Here is an 18,121-nt window from a genome sequence, read left to right on the forward strand (position 1 = left end):
CTGAATCCTGTTCTGGATGTCAGACAGGCTGTTCTGCCCATGGCATGTACTGTGCACAGGGAGTCAGTTTGTGTTTAAAGCAGATCCCCTCTCTTCTTCCTCAGGTGTTTGGAGAAGGAGTGGATTCAGTGAAGAAATCTCTTGAAGGGATCTTTGATGACACAGTCCCAGATGGCAAGGTAAAACCCCAGCTCTCCAGCTGCCTCCTTCCCCCACGTTTGCAGCCAGTAAATTCAGAATAAAGGAGAAGATTTGCTATTTTGCCATTTCTGAGCATTGGAGCTGCAGTACCACATCAGTTTTGTTGTGGTTTGCCCAGAAACACTGCACATTTCGGTTTTAAATTCAAATCTCTTTCATCCCTGCTATTTTGCTGTTGCATTCCTGGCATTCCCAGTAGGCATAGGGTGAAACCCCAGGAGAAGCACACTGCAGCAGTGTGTGGGTGGCACAGGAGGCACACTCTACCCTGCTCAGGGAAAGCTGCAGGTGCCTGTCCAGGCAAGCCTTCAGCCTGGGCTTAGGAGCCAAATGTCTTCTCTCTGAGAGCTCTGGTGCAGCACATAATGCACCAGTCACTGATGGAGAGAGAGGGAGCTGTGTTGGGCTGCGGTTGCCATGATGGATTTTGTCTGTTTAGAGGGACAAAGACGTGGCCCTGAGCAGCGTCCACCAGCACAACCCCGACTGTGATATCTGGGTGCACGAGTACTTCACGCCCTCGTGGTTCTGCCTGCCCAACAACCAGCCTGTGCTGACTGTCATCCGGCCTGGGGACACCTCCAGGGACGTGCTGGAGATGATCTGCAAGGTAAACCTGCTCTGGGGAGCTGGCGATCTGTGTGTGCCCCTGCTTGGGCTGCTCTGCATGGGGACACCAGCTCTGTCCTGGGTGGCAAACACAAATCACACTGCAGTGTTGGGGCAGGGGCACAGCAGAGAGTTCCCTGCAGCTGGAGCCGACCTGCTGTGGCTGCAGGGACAGCAGGCTGGGGTTTGCCCTCCCCACGCTGGCTGCTGTGCACAAGCCTGGAAGTGCCTTCACCTGCTGGCTCTGCCCCTGCTGCTGCCTACCCCTGTCCCTGCAGTGGCACCGAGCTGAGGGTGGCACCCCTGTCCCAGCCCCCGGGTGCCCCACACTGTGGTGGTGCAGCCACCCTGGTACCCCAGCTCTGCATCCCTCCCACAGCCCCTTCCCCTCTGCCAGGCAGGTGAGGTGACCTCAGCCAGCCCTTCCCAGGAGCCAGGGGATGTGTTCCCAGGAGCCATCCCTGCTTCCCTGCCCCCAGGCTGGCACTGGGACAGCAGCAGCAGCCCCAGGATGGGGAAGGTGCAATCCAGCCTTGGTGTGTTTGCTGCCTGCAGTGCAGAACCAGACCCAGCCTGGCGTGGGTGGCAGGAGGGGACAAGGGGAAGCTTTTATCTACATTGGAGTGGGGGGGAAGAAAAACCACCTGGATTTCTTTGCCAGATGAAGTATCAGAGAGGTTGGGCCATTAAAAAGAGTTCCATCTCCAAAGAGTTGGGAACTTTGACAAATTAAACACAGGCTTTCAGCTCTGGCAGCTGCATAATGTGTGTTTTCGGAGCGAGCGAGACCTGTCACGTGCCGCTCTGAAAAGTGAGTCTGCTTTGTACAACAACAACAGCAGGAGAAAAGAAAACATTTATTACTATTGAGAGCTCAACTTTGGGGACTTGGAGAGCGCGTTGCATGTGCCTCTGAAGGAGGGAAGGTGAGAGAAAGGCGTTTGTTTCCAGTAATTGCACGGTGCGCTCGTCTCTCTGCCAGGTGCGCTGCAGCTTCTGAAAGCTCTGCTTTGTCTTCAGCAAAAGATGACATTTTGGGAGAGAGGCATAACAGGGAAGCTGGATGACACATGATTAGTAATGGTTTATTTTTAGGGTCTATGTTCTGCTTTGGGTGAGGATGGTTAGCTCAGTGGACTGGATCAGGGTCTGGTCTCTCCCTGTGCTTTTGCTGCGGTGGGTGGGGGTGTTTTCAAGAGCTACTTTCTGTTTCTTTCCTTTCTGTGAGAGTTTTCAGCCTGAAAAGCACTGTTCAGATGCCCTTTTTTCTGTAGCATTTAATAATCAATCTCTTTCTTCTGTCTCTTGCATTCAGCTCATTTTCCCCCCTTTAATATCCGATCCACATCATTTCACATCAGTTTGCCATCTGCCATCTGAGAACCAGTCAAGTTCTGGTACAGTAAACATTTCAAGCTCTACATTTCATATAAACCTCCTCATGTTTGTGTGGATGTGGTTAAATCTGTGCTGCTAAACTGAGCTTGATTCTTCTGTTGGAGAACATTCAATGCACTAAAGTGATTGTGGAAAATGTGTTCTTATGCTAACATTGCTGCTTGTTATTATACAGCCAGTTAGGCTTTGGAGGATGCTTTGTGACACTTTTATGATTCAAGATTGGTGGGAGGAGTGTTTAAAGCATTTTTAAAGTGGTTTCTCAAAGATTTCTGCTCAGATGTAACTAGCAGCATCACTTGGAAGGCAGGAAAACTCAGTGTATATGCATTAAATTGCTTTCTCTGGCTGATAGGAAATAGTTGGTCCCTTCCAGTCTTAACCATCCTGTGATTCTGTGATGACACTGCTCAGTGTGAAGGAATGTATATGCATTAGTAGCATTTGCATAATGGTATGTCTTAAAATGGAGGAGGAAATCACACTCTGTATGCGGATTTAGGCAGAGCCAGTGTGGGGATAATAACACCAAAACCCAACATGGAGATAATGGCAGTAAAAAACAAGCCCAGATGACTACATGGCATTTTGTCTTTTGCCTGCATAAAAAGTGAGGTAAGAAAGGTTGGGTGGTTTTTTTTATCCCTCACCATTTACATTTTTCAAAGAGACCTGCATGAGGGGCAAGAAGCAGAGAGCCAAGGTGTCAGGGTTTGTGCTCAGAGCCCCTGAGAAGCTGAGCCTGGTGCTCTGGGGGTTTCCTTTGCTTTTAGGCTGGTGTTTTCCTGCTGGGAGAGCTGGGCCACACAGGAGCGGTGGGATGGCCACATTCCTGTGCTGCTGGAGAGCGTGCCAGGCCCTCTCCTTGGCCAAAGGAGCTGGGCCTGTGTGCCAGCCCACCGTGGCACTTGGAGCCTCTGGAATGGGATCCCAGCCCGGCTGTAAATGCTTCTCCTGGAGCACCTCAGCTGAGCTGTCAGGCTGTGCTTTAAACAGGGTTGGCTGCTTAATTTAGTCCAGACCTAGCCAGAGTTATTAGGAGAGAAATAAATAAACCAAGAAGCTGATTTGGACGGCTGAAAGGTACTTTGGGTGGTCCTGAAAGGATATTCCTATCATTAAAGCTGCCCTGTTTCTGCTCCCACCTCCCCACATGTGGATGCAGCTCCCAGCAACAAGAAGTGGGTTAATGGTTTGGCTTTTAGGGCAGCCTGGCTGTGTCCACATTGCAGGGGCCTTTTCCTTTCACTTCAGTAGAACACCATGGCCCTGTCTGAGACACTTTAACCAGGGTCAAACTTTGAGGTAGACACAGCCCCAGGATGTTAATTAGCTAAATGGGGTGGCTCATGGTCGGGGTTCTCATTCCTGACCTGGATGGCATCACAGTGTACTGGATTGATGGCATCCGCTTGGGCTGATGGGGTTTGTTGGGAAGAAATGCATGGGGAAGGAAATGCATGGCTCTAAACAGGAGTGTTTTACCCAGTTCTGTCTTCAGCTGGTGCTCTGCCCAGAGCCTGGATAAATTCAGCCTGCCCAGACTGGATAAATTCATCCCAGGTGGCGATTTTTTTTTTTTTACATTTTTTTATTTGTAAAAATAAAAAATGTAAAATTAAATAAAAATGTAAAAAATGGTGATGCCTGGGCGGGCTGGAAAGCATCCTTTGGGGGCTGCCCTCAGGAGACTTTCGGTCTCCTCTTTGTTTGAGACACCTCTGTGTGTAGGGACAGTTACCTAAGCTGACAGAAAGTGACCCAGGACTCCTCTGTGTCACATCTGAACCTTTAATGCCAATTCTGCTTCCTTTCTTTTCTGGGGTGTTTGTATGTGTGTGTCTGTAAAGACAGAATTACTGAAAACAGCAGCAATCACTGGGAAAAGGAAGCAAGAAGCTTTCCAAAAGAGAAAAGTGAGGGAGCAAGGATATCTCCAACATTCAGCTGTTTTTCTTTTGGCTCTGGATAGGTTTCAGTCATTAGTTAATTAAGTAGGAATTTGCCTGGATTACAGAGGTTGTTCCATTTCAGGTACTCCGTTTCATCCAAGGATAATTTGATTTTTTGGGTTGGACATATTTGAACAGAGCACTGTGCAGAGTGCAGCAATAGATCTGTTTTGGTTTTCCCTCCTATTATTGGTAGCTTTTTTTACTCCTGGGCTAATCCAGGCTTCCCAAAGTGTTTCCTGTTCTTTGGGTGTTTGCTGGAGGGTCAGGATGGGATGTTCTCCACAGGTACATTGCTCATCACCTCAGTGCTGCTGGATCACGCTGGAACTGGAAAAGCCAGGCTTTAAAAAACAGGACAAACAGGCAATAATGTGATGCTCTTGCATGAGTTTTCAGATAAGGCATTGTTTTCAGCACAGCCTGAGAAACCCTGGTAATTTGCTGGGGTAAAATGAAAAGGCTGAGGTATAAAAGCCTTTAATAGTGAGATTTCAGAAGTGACAGGGAGGAGAATTTGCCTCCTGTATCTGTGAATCACTTTGGGGTTTCTCATTAGATTCAGTTTAGGAACTTTGAAAGTAACTCCTGGATGATATCCTTTGTGTTTATCATACTTGTAATGTGTTTTGATTACACACTGCATTAACCTCTGCTTAAATCAGCCTTATTAATCATGCTGAGAAAAGGTCATTAACATCTCCCAGACCAAATGCTCTGTCCTCAGCTAATTATAACTAATTCATTAAAATGGTGTGACCTGCTTCCACTGGGATGCAATCCAGGATGCAACTCTTGGCTGCTTCCAGCCAGTGTAACCTGAGCTGCTTGGAATTTAGAGGACAGACAGCTTTTTTTGTGCTTATTAACCTTGCTTGAAATCTGCCACATCATATTTGTGTGCTAAATTATGAAGACGCTAAAAAAACCCAAACCAAACAGAGAACACCTCTCCTGCTCCATTTTGCTCTGTTAGCAGAACATTTAGTTCGATACCCTTTTATCCAGAGCCATGCTCTGAGGTTTCTGTTCCAGCTTATTGGGCTTATTTCTGGAATGGCTTGGGAGGGAGCAGAAGGCCAGGCCAGCAGAGTGCCCTGGCTGGGTTCATGGATTTTATTGCTGGGGGAGAGCAGGAGCAGCAGGTTTGTTCAGCCTTCAGGCAGGAGGTGCTGCTGTGAGGGCCAGAGATGAGGGAATGCTGCTTTTCTAAGGGCTCCCTTCTCTTGCAGACTCACCAGCTGGACTGCTCTGCTCACTACCTGCGCCTCAAGTTCCTGCTGGACAACCAGATCCAGTTCTACGTGCCAAAGCCAGAGGAGGAGATCTATGAGCTGGTAATGCTGCCCACTGGGCTGCTGAGGTGACACTGCTGTTAATTAGTGTTTATCTGAGTTCTGGAGCACGCAGAATTCTGCTTTTCACTCTGCAATTGCGGGGCTTTGCAGAGCAGAGCAAATTGGCCTTCAGCAAAGGGATCTCTCCAAAGCTTTCATCCCGTGTTGGTGTTGAGCTCGCATTTGTGTGTGGATGTGTCTGGGGAGAGAGGAGGGACAGCCACAGGCGTGTGAGAGTCACTCTAAGCTACGTTGAAGCTTAACTTCTCTCCAAGTTGTCTTTTCCTGTTGTTCGTGTTGTCCATGGAGGTTTTACAGACACATGGAGGTTTTACAGACAGCACACTGTCTGAGTTTTTAAGAGGGGGAAGGTACACAAGTTGTTGGGTGTTTTTTGGGGTTTTTTCCTGATGGCAAGGTAAAGATTGAGGTCAGGAAGGTCTGGAGTTATGTGTGAGAATATGCTTCCTTAATTGCCTCAGCTGGCTGTTCTCATCTCGCTCATCTCGAAAGCAGACTTCAAAGGAGTTCTGCCATGAGAGATTAAAAAAAAGACCAAACAGGATTAATGTCATGCTTTAGCTCTGTGATTCTACACAGGCATGCTGTAAACCTCTTTAAGGTCCTTTTCATTGGTGGCTGGTTTACTTATAAAAAGTAAAACTTTGCTAGTTATGGAGGTTTTGCTCGTTTAGCAAAGGACTTCTGGGATTTTTCATTAATGCTGTCAACAACAACAACAAATAGTGAGAAAGTGCTAGAGGAGTGCTAGGACTGGGAAGTGTGATAGAGCAGGGGAAAATGAAACCTCAGAGGAGACAGCTTTTGGCTGTCGTTGTCTGGAAGGACTTTGGGGACTTGTGTTGAGAGGGTGTAGGATTGACAGAGTCATCATCACTTACTGTTTACTCTGAAAAGCTGTAATTAACCCAAAACTCTGTCACTGGGACTGTGCAGGGAGTGGTGGAGATGGGTGCTGCAGGATGGTGTCTGATGTGGGGATATTAAAACACTTTGTATGTTTGCTTCTCATGTTTGGGGAGAACATGGAGCGCCTTCCATGGGGCTGTAACTATTCTGCAATACTGATTGTTGCAGTGCTGATAGAAGCAGGAGATAAAATTACATTTTTATCAGGGAAACCTTTTGCAAATGAGGTCCTCTTCTTTTCTAAAGGAACAGTTTAGTACTGCAGTCCAAAGACTGAGTTTCAAAATGTTAATTATTGCAGATTGCGTTTTTACACGCTCACAGCAGCGTGTAAACAGAATTAATATTCACCTGTGGGCTCTGTTCACCTGGGGCTGTGATTTTTTCTGAACACAAAGGCTGGTTTGTTAGTTCAGTGCTGAAAGGCAGAGGGATTTGAGGCTCCATGGAGGGATTCTGGGCTATTGCCTGGGTGTGAATTTGTGCTGCTCTCCCAGGAAGGATCTTAATGACCATTTCAAACACTTGGGGGCTTCCCTTGGTACAAATAAACATCAAGGTGTGGAAGGTGAAATGTCAGGCTGAGCTATAGCAAACCTGATAGTCTGATAATGAAGAAGTGTGTTTGAGAAACAAAATCACTCCTTGTGATTTTAATGCTGTTGAATAATTGAATTCCTGCAATGTCTTCATTAAAATAAGATAAAGCATTGAGCTATTACTACCTGTAAATGAGGAAAACAGGAACAGAAGCTGTGTTTGTCATGCATTCAAGATGGTATTGACTGAGGGAAATAGATGGGTGCTCTGTTTTGTGCTGGGGGTGGGAAAACACTGCTTCCTCCTCCCTAGCTGTGTTCCAACAGCAGAGCTGAGTGACACTGCTAATGCCTCTCACACAGGTGGAGAGAAACTGTTTGATAAACAATGACCACAGTCCCTTCTTCTGCCTGTAATTAAAACCCAAAAATCTGTTCCAAACCATTACAATTGATGTGTCCTCCCACAGTAACATATTTTTGTGTTTGTTTTTTCCCCCTCTATTCAGCTGTACAAGGAAATAGAAATCTGTCAGAAAATTACCCAGCACATTCAGATGGAGAAGTCTGATGCATCCTCTGATATTTATGGTGAGTTTTGTGTTGCCTGTTTTCCTGCCTTGTTTTGCTGTTCCTCCCCAGTCAGTTCTAGCAGGTTCTTGCTGTTTACTGAGGTACCTGAAAGGTCTCTTGAGCACAGTGAGAGAAGCACTTGTGACTGCTGAGCCACCCACAGCAGCATTCACCACTCCTTCAAGGGGCACAAGGCATCTGAGTGCTGTGGCCAGGCAGCTCCAGAGGGGCTGTGGGGCTCCTCCTCACCTGCCAGGGGCACCCTCGGTGGGTTCCTGCCTGCCCCATCCTTGCTGAGGCTCCAGGGTGTCCCTGGATGCTCCGGCCCTCGAGGATGTCCCAGGGACACCTGAGCCAGGCAGAGCTGTGTGAAAGGTCTCCCTGTGTGAGTTCAGCAGAATCTCCCATCCCTGTGCAGCTCACACTTGTCAGCTCTCAGGTATTTCAGGTTACAGCCCCCAGCCTGGTGAGTGTGCCCTTTGGCCTGGCAGTTCCAATTCTGCAGTGTATTTTAGAGTTATCTGTGCAAGCTCCCCACAGGAAGCCAATCTGCATCTTTTTGCTGTTTATCTAAATATTCTGCTTTAATGACTGGAATTATTCTGAATCTCCAACTGCTTATTATACAGCTGCAGGCCATTGGAGTATTGAGCTGTGCTGCAAAGCAGTGGGACTGACTGGGGCTTGGATATTGCAGGCCTAAGAAAGAAATGTTCACCAGCCCAGTGATGGTTCAGGGGTCACATTTATGAAGAGTTGGGGCTCTCATAGCATTTCCTGTTTATTTCTTCTTCTTTTTTTCTAAGTGACAAAATGAGGAAAACAGTGAGATGCGCTGTGAGATGAGATCAGCTGTGTGAGGTGTGGGATGGAGCTGTGCAGTGCTCTGACCCTGCAGCAGGGAATGCTCAAAGCACCCCAAAAAAAGCTGCCTTTTCTCTCACTGAGGGAATATAGCCAGATGTGGTTTGCCTCTAATTGGCAGAAGGATTTCTGTGGTCTGCATGTGTCTCCGTGTGTGTCTGTGCTGAAATCACAGTCCTGGAGCAGTCTGGGCTGGACAGGGCCTTAAAGATCACCTTCATTCCAACACCTCATGTCAGGGAGAGCTCACCTGGGAACACTCTGTGGCGTTTCTGCTCCCTGTGGCAGTGAGAGGCACTCCTGGAGGGTCTGGCAGTGCTGGATCTCCCATGGGTTGCTTTGCTGATGCCTGAGCACAGATGTTCTCCCCTCTTTGGCTGGCACTCTTTTCTCTTTGCCAGTGAGGGCAGAAATCAGTGAGAATCCCTGGATTCCAGCTGATGGAATGCTGGCACATTCACCAGCAGCTGGTTATGGCGGGGGGCTGAGGGGATTAGCTGGAGGTGGGTTTGCTCAAGGCCACGTGCACTCAGAGATGTTTGTTCTCCTGCCATCAGAAGTTTGCAGTGCAGAGAGCAGGCTCTGCCAGGGTCAGCAGCCATCTCTTCCCACCTGTTTGATGGTGATGTTTTTAATGTTGCTGGCAGCAGAGCCAGCTTATGCAATCACTGTGCCTTCCACCCACTCCTGCCCTTCCTCTCGTGTGTGGAGCCCCTGTGGAAGGCACAGGGGATGGAGCTGCACATCCTGCTGTCCCCGTGTGTGTGCAGTCTGCACAGCCACTGCTGAGGTGTTTGTCACTGAGTGCAGGGCACTGCAGCCACTGTCACAGCAGGGCAGGGTCACGTTCTGTCTGTGCAGGGTTACCTGTGAGTGTGACATTGCCACTGCCAGGCTGGTGCCAGCTGCCCATCTCTCATCTCTTACAGCTGATGACAACCTGTGTAATTGCTCCTTATGCCCTTTCTGCCAGGAGTAACTGCAGGATTTATGGCTATGGCTGAAGGATGAATTCAGGAGTAACCATGTGTGCATTCAGGCCTGATGGATTGAAGGAGGCAGAGGTCTTCTCATGGAGGAATCACAGAATCCCAGAATTCTGTGGGTTGGAAGGGGCCTTGAAGCTCATCCCTGCCATGGCAGGGACACCTTCCACTGTCCCAGGGTGCTCCAAGCCCTGTCCAGCCTGGCCTGGGGCACTGCCAGGGATGCAGGGGCAGCCACAGCTGCTCTGGGCACCCTGCCCACCCTCACAGGGAACAATTCCTTCCCAAAATCCCATCTAAACCTGCTCTCTTCCAGTTTGAAGGCATTCCCCCTCATCCTGTCACTCCAGGCCCCTGTCATGAGTCTCTCTCCATCCTTCCTGTGGGCTCCCTTCAGGAAAGCTGCATTCCCTTCTCCAGGCTGAACAATCCCAGTTCTCCCAGCCTTTCCTTGTAGGAGAGATGGAACTGGGGCTGCTTGGACACTCTGATCTCCTCCCAGTGGGAGCCTGATCGGTCCCTCCTGGTTTTAATGTGTGGAGTAAAACAGAATTTCAGTTCAAAAGTGCTCTTAGGAACCAATGCTTTGTGCTGACTCCAACTGCAGCCTTGGGCACACTCTGCTGTTCTTCCAGGGTTTTCCAGGTAGGCTTTGTGGTGGTGACAGCCAATAACTACTCTGTTTTACAGCTGCTCTTTTAGTGGAGGGTTCTTCTCTGTGCCAAGGCTGGTGTGTTGAGTGAGCTTCACAAATTTCTCTTGATTCAGCCCCAGGAGCTCGCAGGCAGGTTCCAAGTAGCTCAGTAAGTCAGGAAAGGCCATATGCTTCTCACTTCTGAGCTGCCACGTTCTTCCCCCTCTTTCCTTCTTCTTCTTTTTAAATTGTATTTTATTTTTAAATCCTGGATGAAAAAATAACTCTGAGCCATAAGGATCAGCTTGAAAGGAGTCCTATAGTCAGGATGGGCTCCCAGCACATCTGCACTGCCTGGCTGGTGGCTGATTCCATGTCAAAACAAACTGCTCCCCCCAGAGGTTTGTAAATGTTTTTCTAGTCTCTAGGAAAAGAGAGAGCAAATGGTTGCCTGCACTCATTTAGGGAGTAATGAAGTTTCAGAAAAGCAAATGTTCTGCTTTAGATAACTCTCCACAGTAAATAAACACCCTGCATTTCACTTGGTGGGTGTATTTCCTTTACAGTTGTTATCTCACTGTGTCACCCACAAATGGCAGGAAAAGCCCCCAGCCCAGAGCTCTCAGTCTCATTTGCACTGTTAGAATGAGGCTGTGTCAGCACTTCCACTGCAGGGCTGCTCTGCAGCTCTCTGTGGGCATGAAACGTGTGCCAGGCTGTGCCAGCAGCAGGGGCAGAGGGAAAGGGGCATTTCTACATGAATCTCCAAAAGCAGGGGTCAGCACTGTGTTCTAGCAAAGGGAAAGGGGCATTTCTACATGAATCTCCAAAAGCAGAGGTCAGCACTGTGTTCTAGCAAAGGGAAAGGGGCATTTCTACATGAATCTCCAAAAGCAGAGGTCAGCACTGTGTTCTAGCAAAGGGAAAGGGGCATTTCTACATGAATCTCCAAAAGCAGAGGTCAGCACTGTGTTCTAGCAAAGGGAAAGGGGCATTTTTACATGAATCTCTAAAAGCAGAGGTCAGCACTGTGTTCTAGCAGGAGGTGTCGTGCCCTGCCCCAGTTTGGGGTGGCACATCAGCCGTGCCTCGGATTCCTGACTTTGTCCCAAACCAGGGCTCTGTGCAGCTTTGGTCTGCAAACAGCAAAGCCTCCTGGACTGACCTTTGATGGCCAGAGAACTGGGGGTCTGTTCCAAGGCTTTGCAGCTGTGGTGTCCTCAGATATGTCTGCAGATAAGTGGTGTATGCACTCAGAAATTCAGCTCAGGCTTTTGTTAGAGCCACTTTGCCGTTGTGAGGGGAGGGATTCCTGCCTGCCCATGGCTGGGACAGCCCAGCCTTGGCTGCAGGGCAGGGGCTGGCACTCCCTGGAAGGGGCTGGGCTCCTCTGAGCACTGCTGGTGTCTCTCTCCCCAGGTTTCTCTCTGTCCTCGGTGGAAGAGGAGGGGATTCGCCGCCTCTACGTGAACGGCGTCAAGGACACGGGCCTGGCTTTCAAGAAAGGTAAAACACCACAGAGCCCTCCCAGCTCAGACAAACACAGGGGAAGGCTCTCAGGGCTCCCTGTGGTGGGATTGCTGCCTGTGGTTGTGCTCCCAGCCTTTGCAGGGAGCATGGCAGCACCTGGGGCAGAGGGCAGCAGGGATGGCCAGGCTGCCATGTGCTCCCAAGGCACGGCTGGGTGTGCTTTAGTGCAGCTTCTCCAGGCTGGGGCCAGTGAATCTCCCATCCACTGCCCCCCTTCTGCACAGCTGGGCAGCTGGAACCCACCCACATTCTCAACTAGAACATGAGGGGTGACAATATCCTCATCTCTTCATTACCACTGGTGTGTGCAGAGCCCTCAGAAGCACCCTCAGAGCTCTCTTGGTCAGGGTTTACGTGGCCTTGCAGAGCTCATTCAGCTCTGGCCTTGCCAAGAGCTGTTCCAAAGGCTGCTGTGCCCAGGCTGCTGCCCCCTTGGGCTGGTGCTGAGCCTGGCACTGTGCTGGGCCAGCCCAGCTGATGGAGAATGCCCTGGCAGCTGTGTGCCCTGGGCTGGGCATGAGTGGCCAAAGGGGCACAGTGGAGGCAGAACAGTGGTCCGGGAGTGGGGACAGCCTGGAGGTGCACCCAGAAACCCACACAGGTGTGTGTTAAACATGAAAAGACTCTTGCTGTGTCCTGTCCCTCGGCCCTGCAGCATTCCTGGTTAACAGGAGGGATATCCTGCCCAAAGCCCTGGGCAGGGACTGGGGGGCTCAGTGCCACAGGGAGGTGACACCTGTGGGCTCCTGTGTGGACAAAGTGAGGTCAGGAGAGGGTGGTGGGGGTTTCATCAGGGCTCCCCCGGTTTGCTTTTGGTGGTTTTGGTGCCTGCTGGATGTGTGAGCACAGAGTGCCTCCTGCGGGGCTGCAGTGCAAGCGCAGGCACTGGAGCAGCTCAGGGATTGTGGCTGCCCCGAGCTGGCCTGGAAAGGCACCTCTGTGGGGACAGCAGTCAGCAGGTACTGGGACAGGATTCCCTGGGGTAGCAGCAGGAAGGCAGGAAACCCTCTGTGCCTCCCGTTATTTACATGCATTGTCTGCATCTCACTGCCCTCCATCAGATGAGATGGTGCATTTCATGTTCAGTCTTACCTCCAATTAACAGACTTCTTTTTCTCCTGGTAATTTTTGTGGTTTATCCCTTTGTTTTTTCTGTTGGGCTGCCTTAGCAGGGAAGGCATTCCTTATTGGAATGGGAGCTCCTTGCCTGCACTGAGGTAGACATGAGGCTTTATCCCAAAGGATCCAAAACAAAGGCTGCAAAGAGTAAATGGAGCCCCAGATCCAATGTTTATGGTTGCAGGCCTATTAGTGTGCTGCTATAATGCCACAGAATCACTAAGTAGAATAAATTAAATAATGTGAAATGCTTGACTTGCCTTGTTTTGTCCCTCTTTCAGCTATGATTTTACAGCCCATTTACTTTGTAGCTGCTCTATCCAGTGCATGTGATTCTCCCTGAAACTGCACACCACACTGGGGTTTCTGGGCACAATTACATGCATTTAGGGAGATCTCCATTTTCCTAAGGGAGCTCCCTCCTGCAGTGTGGATCAGTACTCTGTCTCCTGGAGGGTTCATCCAGGTTTTCAGGTCCATGCAGGCTTTCAGGGTGCCAGCACATGGCAGGGATGGTCACCCCTGTGCTGTAAATTCCGGCTCTCATCCCTGTAAAGGCAAGGTGGAGATGGGGCTGGTCCAGCAGCCGGGGCTCTGGCACTGCTGTGCTGCTGCCTGCCTGCCCCAGGGGTTGTTTGGGATTAATTTTGGGATGAAACCCCTCTGCACTCGCTGTTGCTGCTCGGGGAGGGCCCAGCTGGCCGTGGGGAAGGTCAGGGTGGCTGTATCACCTGGGGAAGGTCAGGACGGCCGTGTCCCCTGGCAGGGCTGCACGCTGCCCTCAGCATCCCTGTCAGGGCAGTCAGCTGCTTCCTGCACATCCCCTTCTCCCTGGGGTGCTGCTGCTATAAATACCTGCTGAAGCTGGCTGGCAGAAGAGCCAGGACTAGCTGGGCAGGGCTCAGATCTGCCTGCTGAGCAGCCCCGTGCTGCCATGGCATTCAGGAAGGGTCACTGTGGGGCACAGTGGCTGTGCCATGAGGAAAAAGGCATCAATTGCTGCTGGCAGATTGTGAGGGATGTCTTGGTTTGGCAAGACAGGTGTGTGTTAAGGAAGGCAGGAGCCCCCCCTGAAATGGAAAATGTAAACCCCCTCCCTCCAAATTGCTATAAATTTTAAATTAAGGGCCTCTCAGGCAAAAAATATGGGAGCAGGAATAACAGTTCTGTACTAGGGAAGAAAATAAAAAGATAAACAATGCAGTACACTAGAACAACACTGCCAGAGTCAGAACCCAGCCTGACACCCTGTGGGTCAGGGTGTTGGCAGCAGTCCCATTGGAATTGTGGCTCAGCCCTCCTGCAGTGTCAGGGCTGGTTCTGCTGGAGCAGGGATCCTGGAGAAAGGTGTATTCTTCCTTTGAACATCCAGTGGAAGAGGCAGCTGTTGCTCCTCTGGGAATCCAGTGGAGAAGCCATGCTGGTGTTCCAGAATCTCCAGATCATATCCATGTAGCAATGCTTGGCTCCTCCCTGTGGGCTCACATCTCCCAGTGGGATGCTGTAGCTTTTACCAGCCATGCAGGGACATTCAATGGCTCTTATCAGCAGATGTGGTAAAAAAAGGCAAATAGAATACATCTTGCCTTCCAGTCTGGGACAAGGGGCTCCCTGGGCACTCTGCTGTTAGGGTGGCACTGGAGCAGACCTCACCAGGTCCATCACACCTCAGTGCCACTGCAGGCATTAATGATCATGCCCAGCCACCAACACGAGTGTGAGCCGTTCCTCTGTGTCACAGGGCTGAAGGCTGGGGACGAGGTGCTGGAGCTGAACCAGAGGGCTGCAGAGGAGCTGGACTCGGCGCTGCTGAAGGAGGCGCTGGCGCAGCCCGCGCTGTGCCTCACCGTGCGCACCCACCCCGAGCCAGAGGAGCCCCAGAGGCTGGCACAGCCGCCCCCTCGGCGCCCAGAGAACCCCCCTGAGCCCGGGGACAGCGCCCTGCCCTTCGCTGCGGGCACCCAAGGTACGGGGCAGCGCACAAACCGCTCGGGGGCTCGTGCCCTGTGGGGCGGGAGGGAGGGCAGCTACAGCCTGAGCTGGGCACGGGGTCCTGGCACTCACAGGGGTACCCTTTATTCTGGCAAAGACATTTAAAATATCAGCACCAGGCTGGGCTTACCTGCAGGGTGTTGTATTTTCTGAGTATTTCTGTTGTGTTTTCTGAGTCCCACAACGAAGGGAGGAAGGAATGATGAATCTGACTCTATGTTCTTAGAAGGCTAATTTATTATTTTTATGATGAATCTGACTCCATGTTCTTAGAAGGCTAATTTATTATTTTTATGATGAATCTGACTCCATGTTCTTAGAAGGCTAATTTATTATTTTATCATCTATATTATATTAAAGAATGCTATACTAAAACTATACTAAACTATATTAAAGAATAGAGAAAGGATACAGACAGAAGGCTAGAAAGATACTAATGAAAACTCGTGACTCTCTCTCCAGAGTCCAACACAGCTTGGCCCCTGATTGGCCAATAATCAAAATAATTCACATGAAACCAATGAAACAACGACCAGTTGGTAAACAATGTCCAAACCACATTCCAAAGCAGCAAAACACAGGAGAGGCAATCAGATAAAATTGTTTTCCTTTTTCTCTGAGGCTTCTCAGCTTCCCAGGAGGAGAATGCTTGGCAAGGGGATTTTTCAGAAAATATGGCAGTGACAGCAGTGTGTAAAAGTTCTCAGGCTCCCAGCTCTTGGGCAGGCTGTCTGACTTTCTCCTTACCAGAAAAATCTCCCAGGTTCAGTGTCTTTGGCTCTGTGACTGAAGTCCTGCACTTAGTCAGTTTTTACGTACCAAGTCATTCACTGATACCAGCTGGTGACAATCTGTGCCCACTGGACCACAAAGTAAGTGAGAAGTGTTCCTCTCAGCTTTTCTGGGCAGTCTTATTCACAATTTCAACATCAAAATGCAGTTTTGCTATGGTAAATGATAATATATATTCATGATCTGAGTAAGGGCAGTTGTCAGTCTATCATGAGGGAAACAGGAAAGGAACATTTTTGTCCTGGCTATATATAGGATTGAAATAGCCAGCAGATGCTTTAGCCTCATAGTTGGAAATCATCACAATTCAGGAGCTGAGTGGATGTTCAGGGATTGTAGCTGAGTCTGAGGACAGGTGTTGGATGTAAGGCATAAGCTGTGACTCGTGATTAACCTTCTAAAGGCAGCATAATGTGAAGTGATAGCTCATTCCAAACACTGCTTAGGGAAAAAATTGCTTTTAAACAAGGAATGTGGTTCTCATGGCTCAAATTCTGTGACTTAATGAAATTTCGTGAAGTAAATGGTGGAGATGATGGGAATCCAAGGAGGTAAGGTGGCATCAGCACAGGCACCCCACATGCTGGGACAGTCACAGACCCAAGTGATCCAACCTCTGCTCCCTGGCACAGGGACAGGAAGGGCTGTGCTGGGTATTGGAGGGTGCTGGCACTGCCCAGGCTCCCCAGGGCATGGGCATGGCCCCACAGAGCTCCAGGGATGCTCAGGGTGGGATTGTTGGGGTGAATGTGCAGGGCAGGACTGTATGATCCTTGTGGGTCCCTTCCTGCTCAGGAGGTTCTGTGGCTCTGTGATTCTCCCCCTCTGGGGTCAGCCAGGAGCACAGGGGCCCCGTGTGTTTGGTGAGACGCACAAATCACTCACAGGGATGTTTTAAAACACCAAAATTTAGGGGTTGACACGTACAGGTGATCCCAGAGCACAGTGCCATGGGGAGGGACATTCCTGCTCACCACACTGCCCTGCTGGCAGATTAATCTGCAGCAACTGGGAATTCAGTTTGGTTCCTGAATTTCTACCTGCTCCTCTAGATCTGAACACACAAGAGGACACTGGTTGTACCTCTTGCTTCAGTATTTTGGGATCATTTAAAATGCAGGAGAAATCAGTGGAATTAAGAATTAGGTAGTTTCTAGGTAATCAAAATTGTTCTGAGCTGAGACTGGCTCTGGGGAGTGTGATATTCATGGGAAAAGAGAGAGCAGGAAAAGCTTCCACACAGTTTATTGCAAATCCTTCTGAGGGGACTGCTAAGGGCAACCTCGTGTAAGATGTGGACTGAACCTACACAGGCAGCTACAATTCAATATTTTAATGAAATTTTTCCTTTTCAATTTTCATGGAAGTTTTCCCAGTGAGGCTTTTGTGCTGGAAAATCGAGGTAGTCTTGCACATTTTCACAGCTGGCCACAAGGTGCCCCCATTTGCTGTTCAGCAGCAGCTTCTCACAAGCCTCTTGTGTTTGTGATGGTCACAGAAACCCTGAATGCTGGGGGCTCAGCTTTCCATGGGCTCAGTGTCTGCCCTGGGAGCAGGGAGTGGGAATTGGGATTTCTGTGCTCACACAGATCTCCCAACACTCACATTCCTCCTGGAGCTTTGGGCTGGCATCTGTTCCCCCCAAAAAACAAGGGGGTTATTTCTTCCAGCCAGCAGGAGGAGTGCAGGTGTCCCTGGTACATGAAATAATTTGGGATGGCTTAGCCCAAAGTGGCAGTGAAATCAAGGCTCTGCACCCAAGTGTGTGACTGGGAGGCAGCTGATCTTCCCCTCCCATTTCCTTCTGTGTTTTATTGAAGCTTTTCTTTTTCTGCTGCTGTGCTTTATCAGGGATCCATTACCTATGTGACATTTACAAAGGGGTCTCTGCTTGTATTTGGGGTATTGTGGTGTTATCTTGGATTTTTGTTCATCTTGGATTTTTGTTCATCTTGGATTTTTGTTCATCTTGGATTTTTGTTCTTGGCTCCACAGCATCTTGCAGAGAGCAGTCAAGTATGAAATACCCACTGACCTATTTTTTTGTGTCCTTGTTGGTTGCAGCTCCATGCTTTCTGCTGGATGCTTTTTGATTTCTGGGACACAGATTGAGTCTGTGGCTGAGGAACTGCAGCCCCAACAGCAGGATGGCAGTGCCAGTGTCACACACAGCACCTGTGGGCACAGAGAGACACACACCTCATTTTTGTGTGAGGCAAACGATTTTGTGTATTTTCAAAATATGGAAATTTTTTAATGAAAATACTTTTTGGGGTTTTTTTTGAGGAAGCTGTCCTGGTGCCTTGCTGCTCAATGGGAGGTGCAGAGGAGCAGAGCAGGGCTGTGTTTCACTCTCTGGAGTGTCTGCCATAGCTCCTGTTAAATCTGACATCTCTGGAGCTGCCCTGCACATGCTGAGCTGGGGGCTGGAGGTGCAATTCAGCTCTGTGGCCGTGGTTTCCTCGCTGTGTTTGCTCAGCAGCTTGTTCTGCAAGTGACCTTGGGTTTGTGTCTGATTGATGTGAGAGCTGCCATCCTGGGCACCGTGGCTGCTTTCCCCATGGAGCTGCGCTGCCTTTGCAGAGCCACAAGTTTTGTTCCTTTCATCTCTTTCTGCTTTTCCCGGCTCTGGTTCTCTCCTGTAACACAGCCTGCATACATTTGG

At 49.6% G+C, this 18,121-nt stretch overlaps 1 protein-coding gene across 6 annotated transcripts in view; it reads left to right on the plus strand.

Annotated features, from left to right (window-relative positions):
* TIAM1 (TIAM Rac1 associated GEF 1) overlaps positions 1 to 18,121 on the plus strand; it is a 142,970-nt gene that overhangs the window by 97,464 nt on the left and 27,385 nt on the right. For all 6 annotated transcript variants that reach the window (XM_064728929.1, XM_064728911.1, XM_064728888.1 and 3 more), the window contains 6 exons: positions 105 to 179; positions 641 to 811; positions 5,393 to 5,497; positions 7,476 to 7,557; positions 11,443 to 11,529; positions 14,414 to 14,638. In XM_064728929.1, coding sequence (XP_064584999.1) covers positions 105 to 179; positions 641 to 811; positions 5,393 to 5,497; positions 7,476 to 7,557; positions 11,443 to 11,529; positions 14,414 to 14,638 — 745 coding nt within the window. The remainder of the gene's footprint in view (positions 1 to 104; positions 180 to 640; positions 812 to 5,392; positions 5,498 to 7,475; positions 7,558 to 11,442; positions 11,530 to 14,413; positions 14,639 to 18,121) is intronic.

The sequence above is a fragment of the Zonotrichia leucophrys genome, chromosome 1 (genome assembly GCF_028769735.1).
Source record: "Zonotrichia leucophrys gambelii isolate GWCS_2022_RI chromosome 1, RI_Zleu_2.0, whole genome shotgun sequence".
Classification (NCBI taxonomy): domain Eukaryota; kingdom Metazoa; phylum Chordata; class Aves; order Passeriformes; family Passerellidae; genus Zonotrichia; species Zonotrichia leucophrys.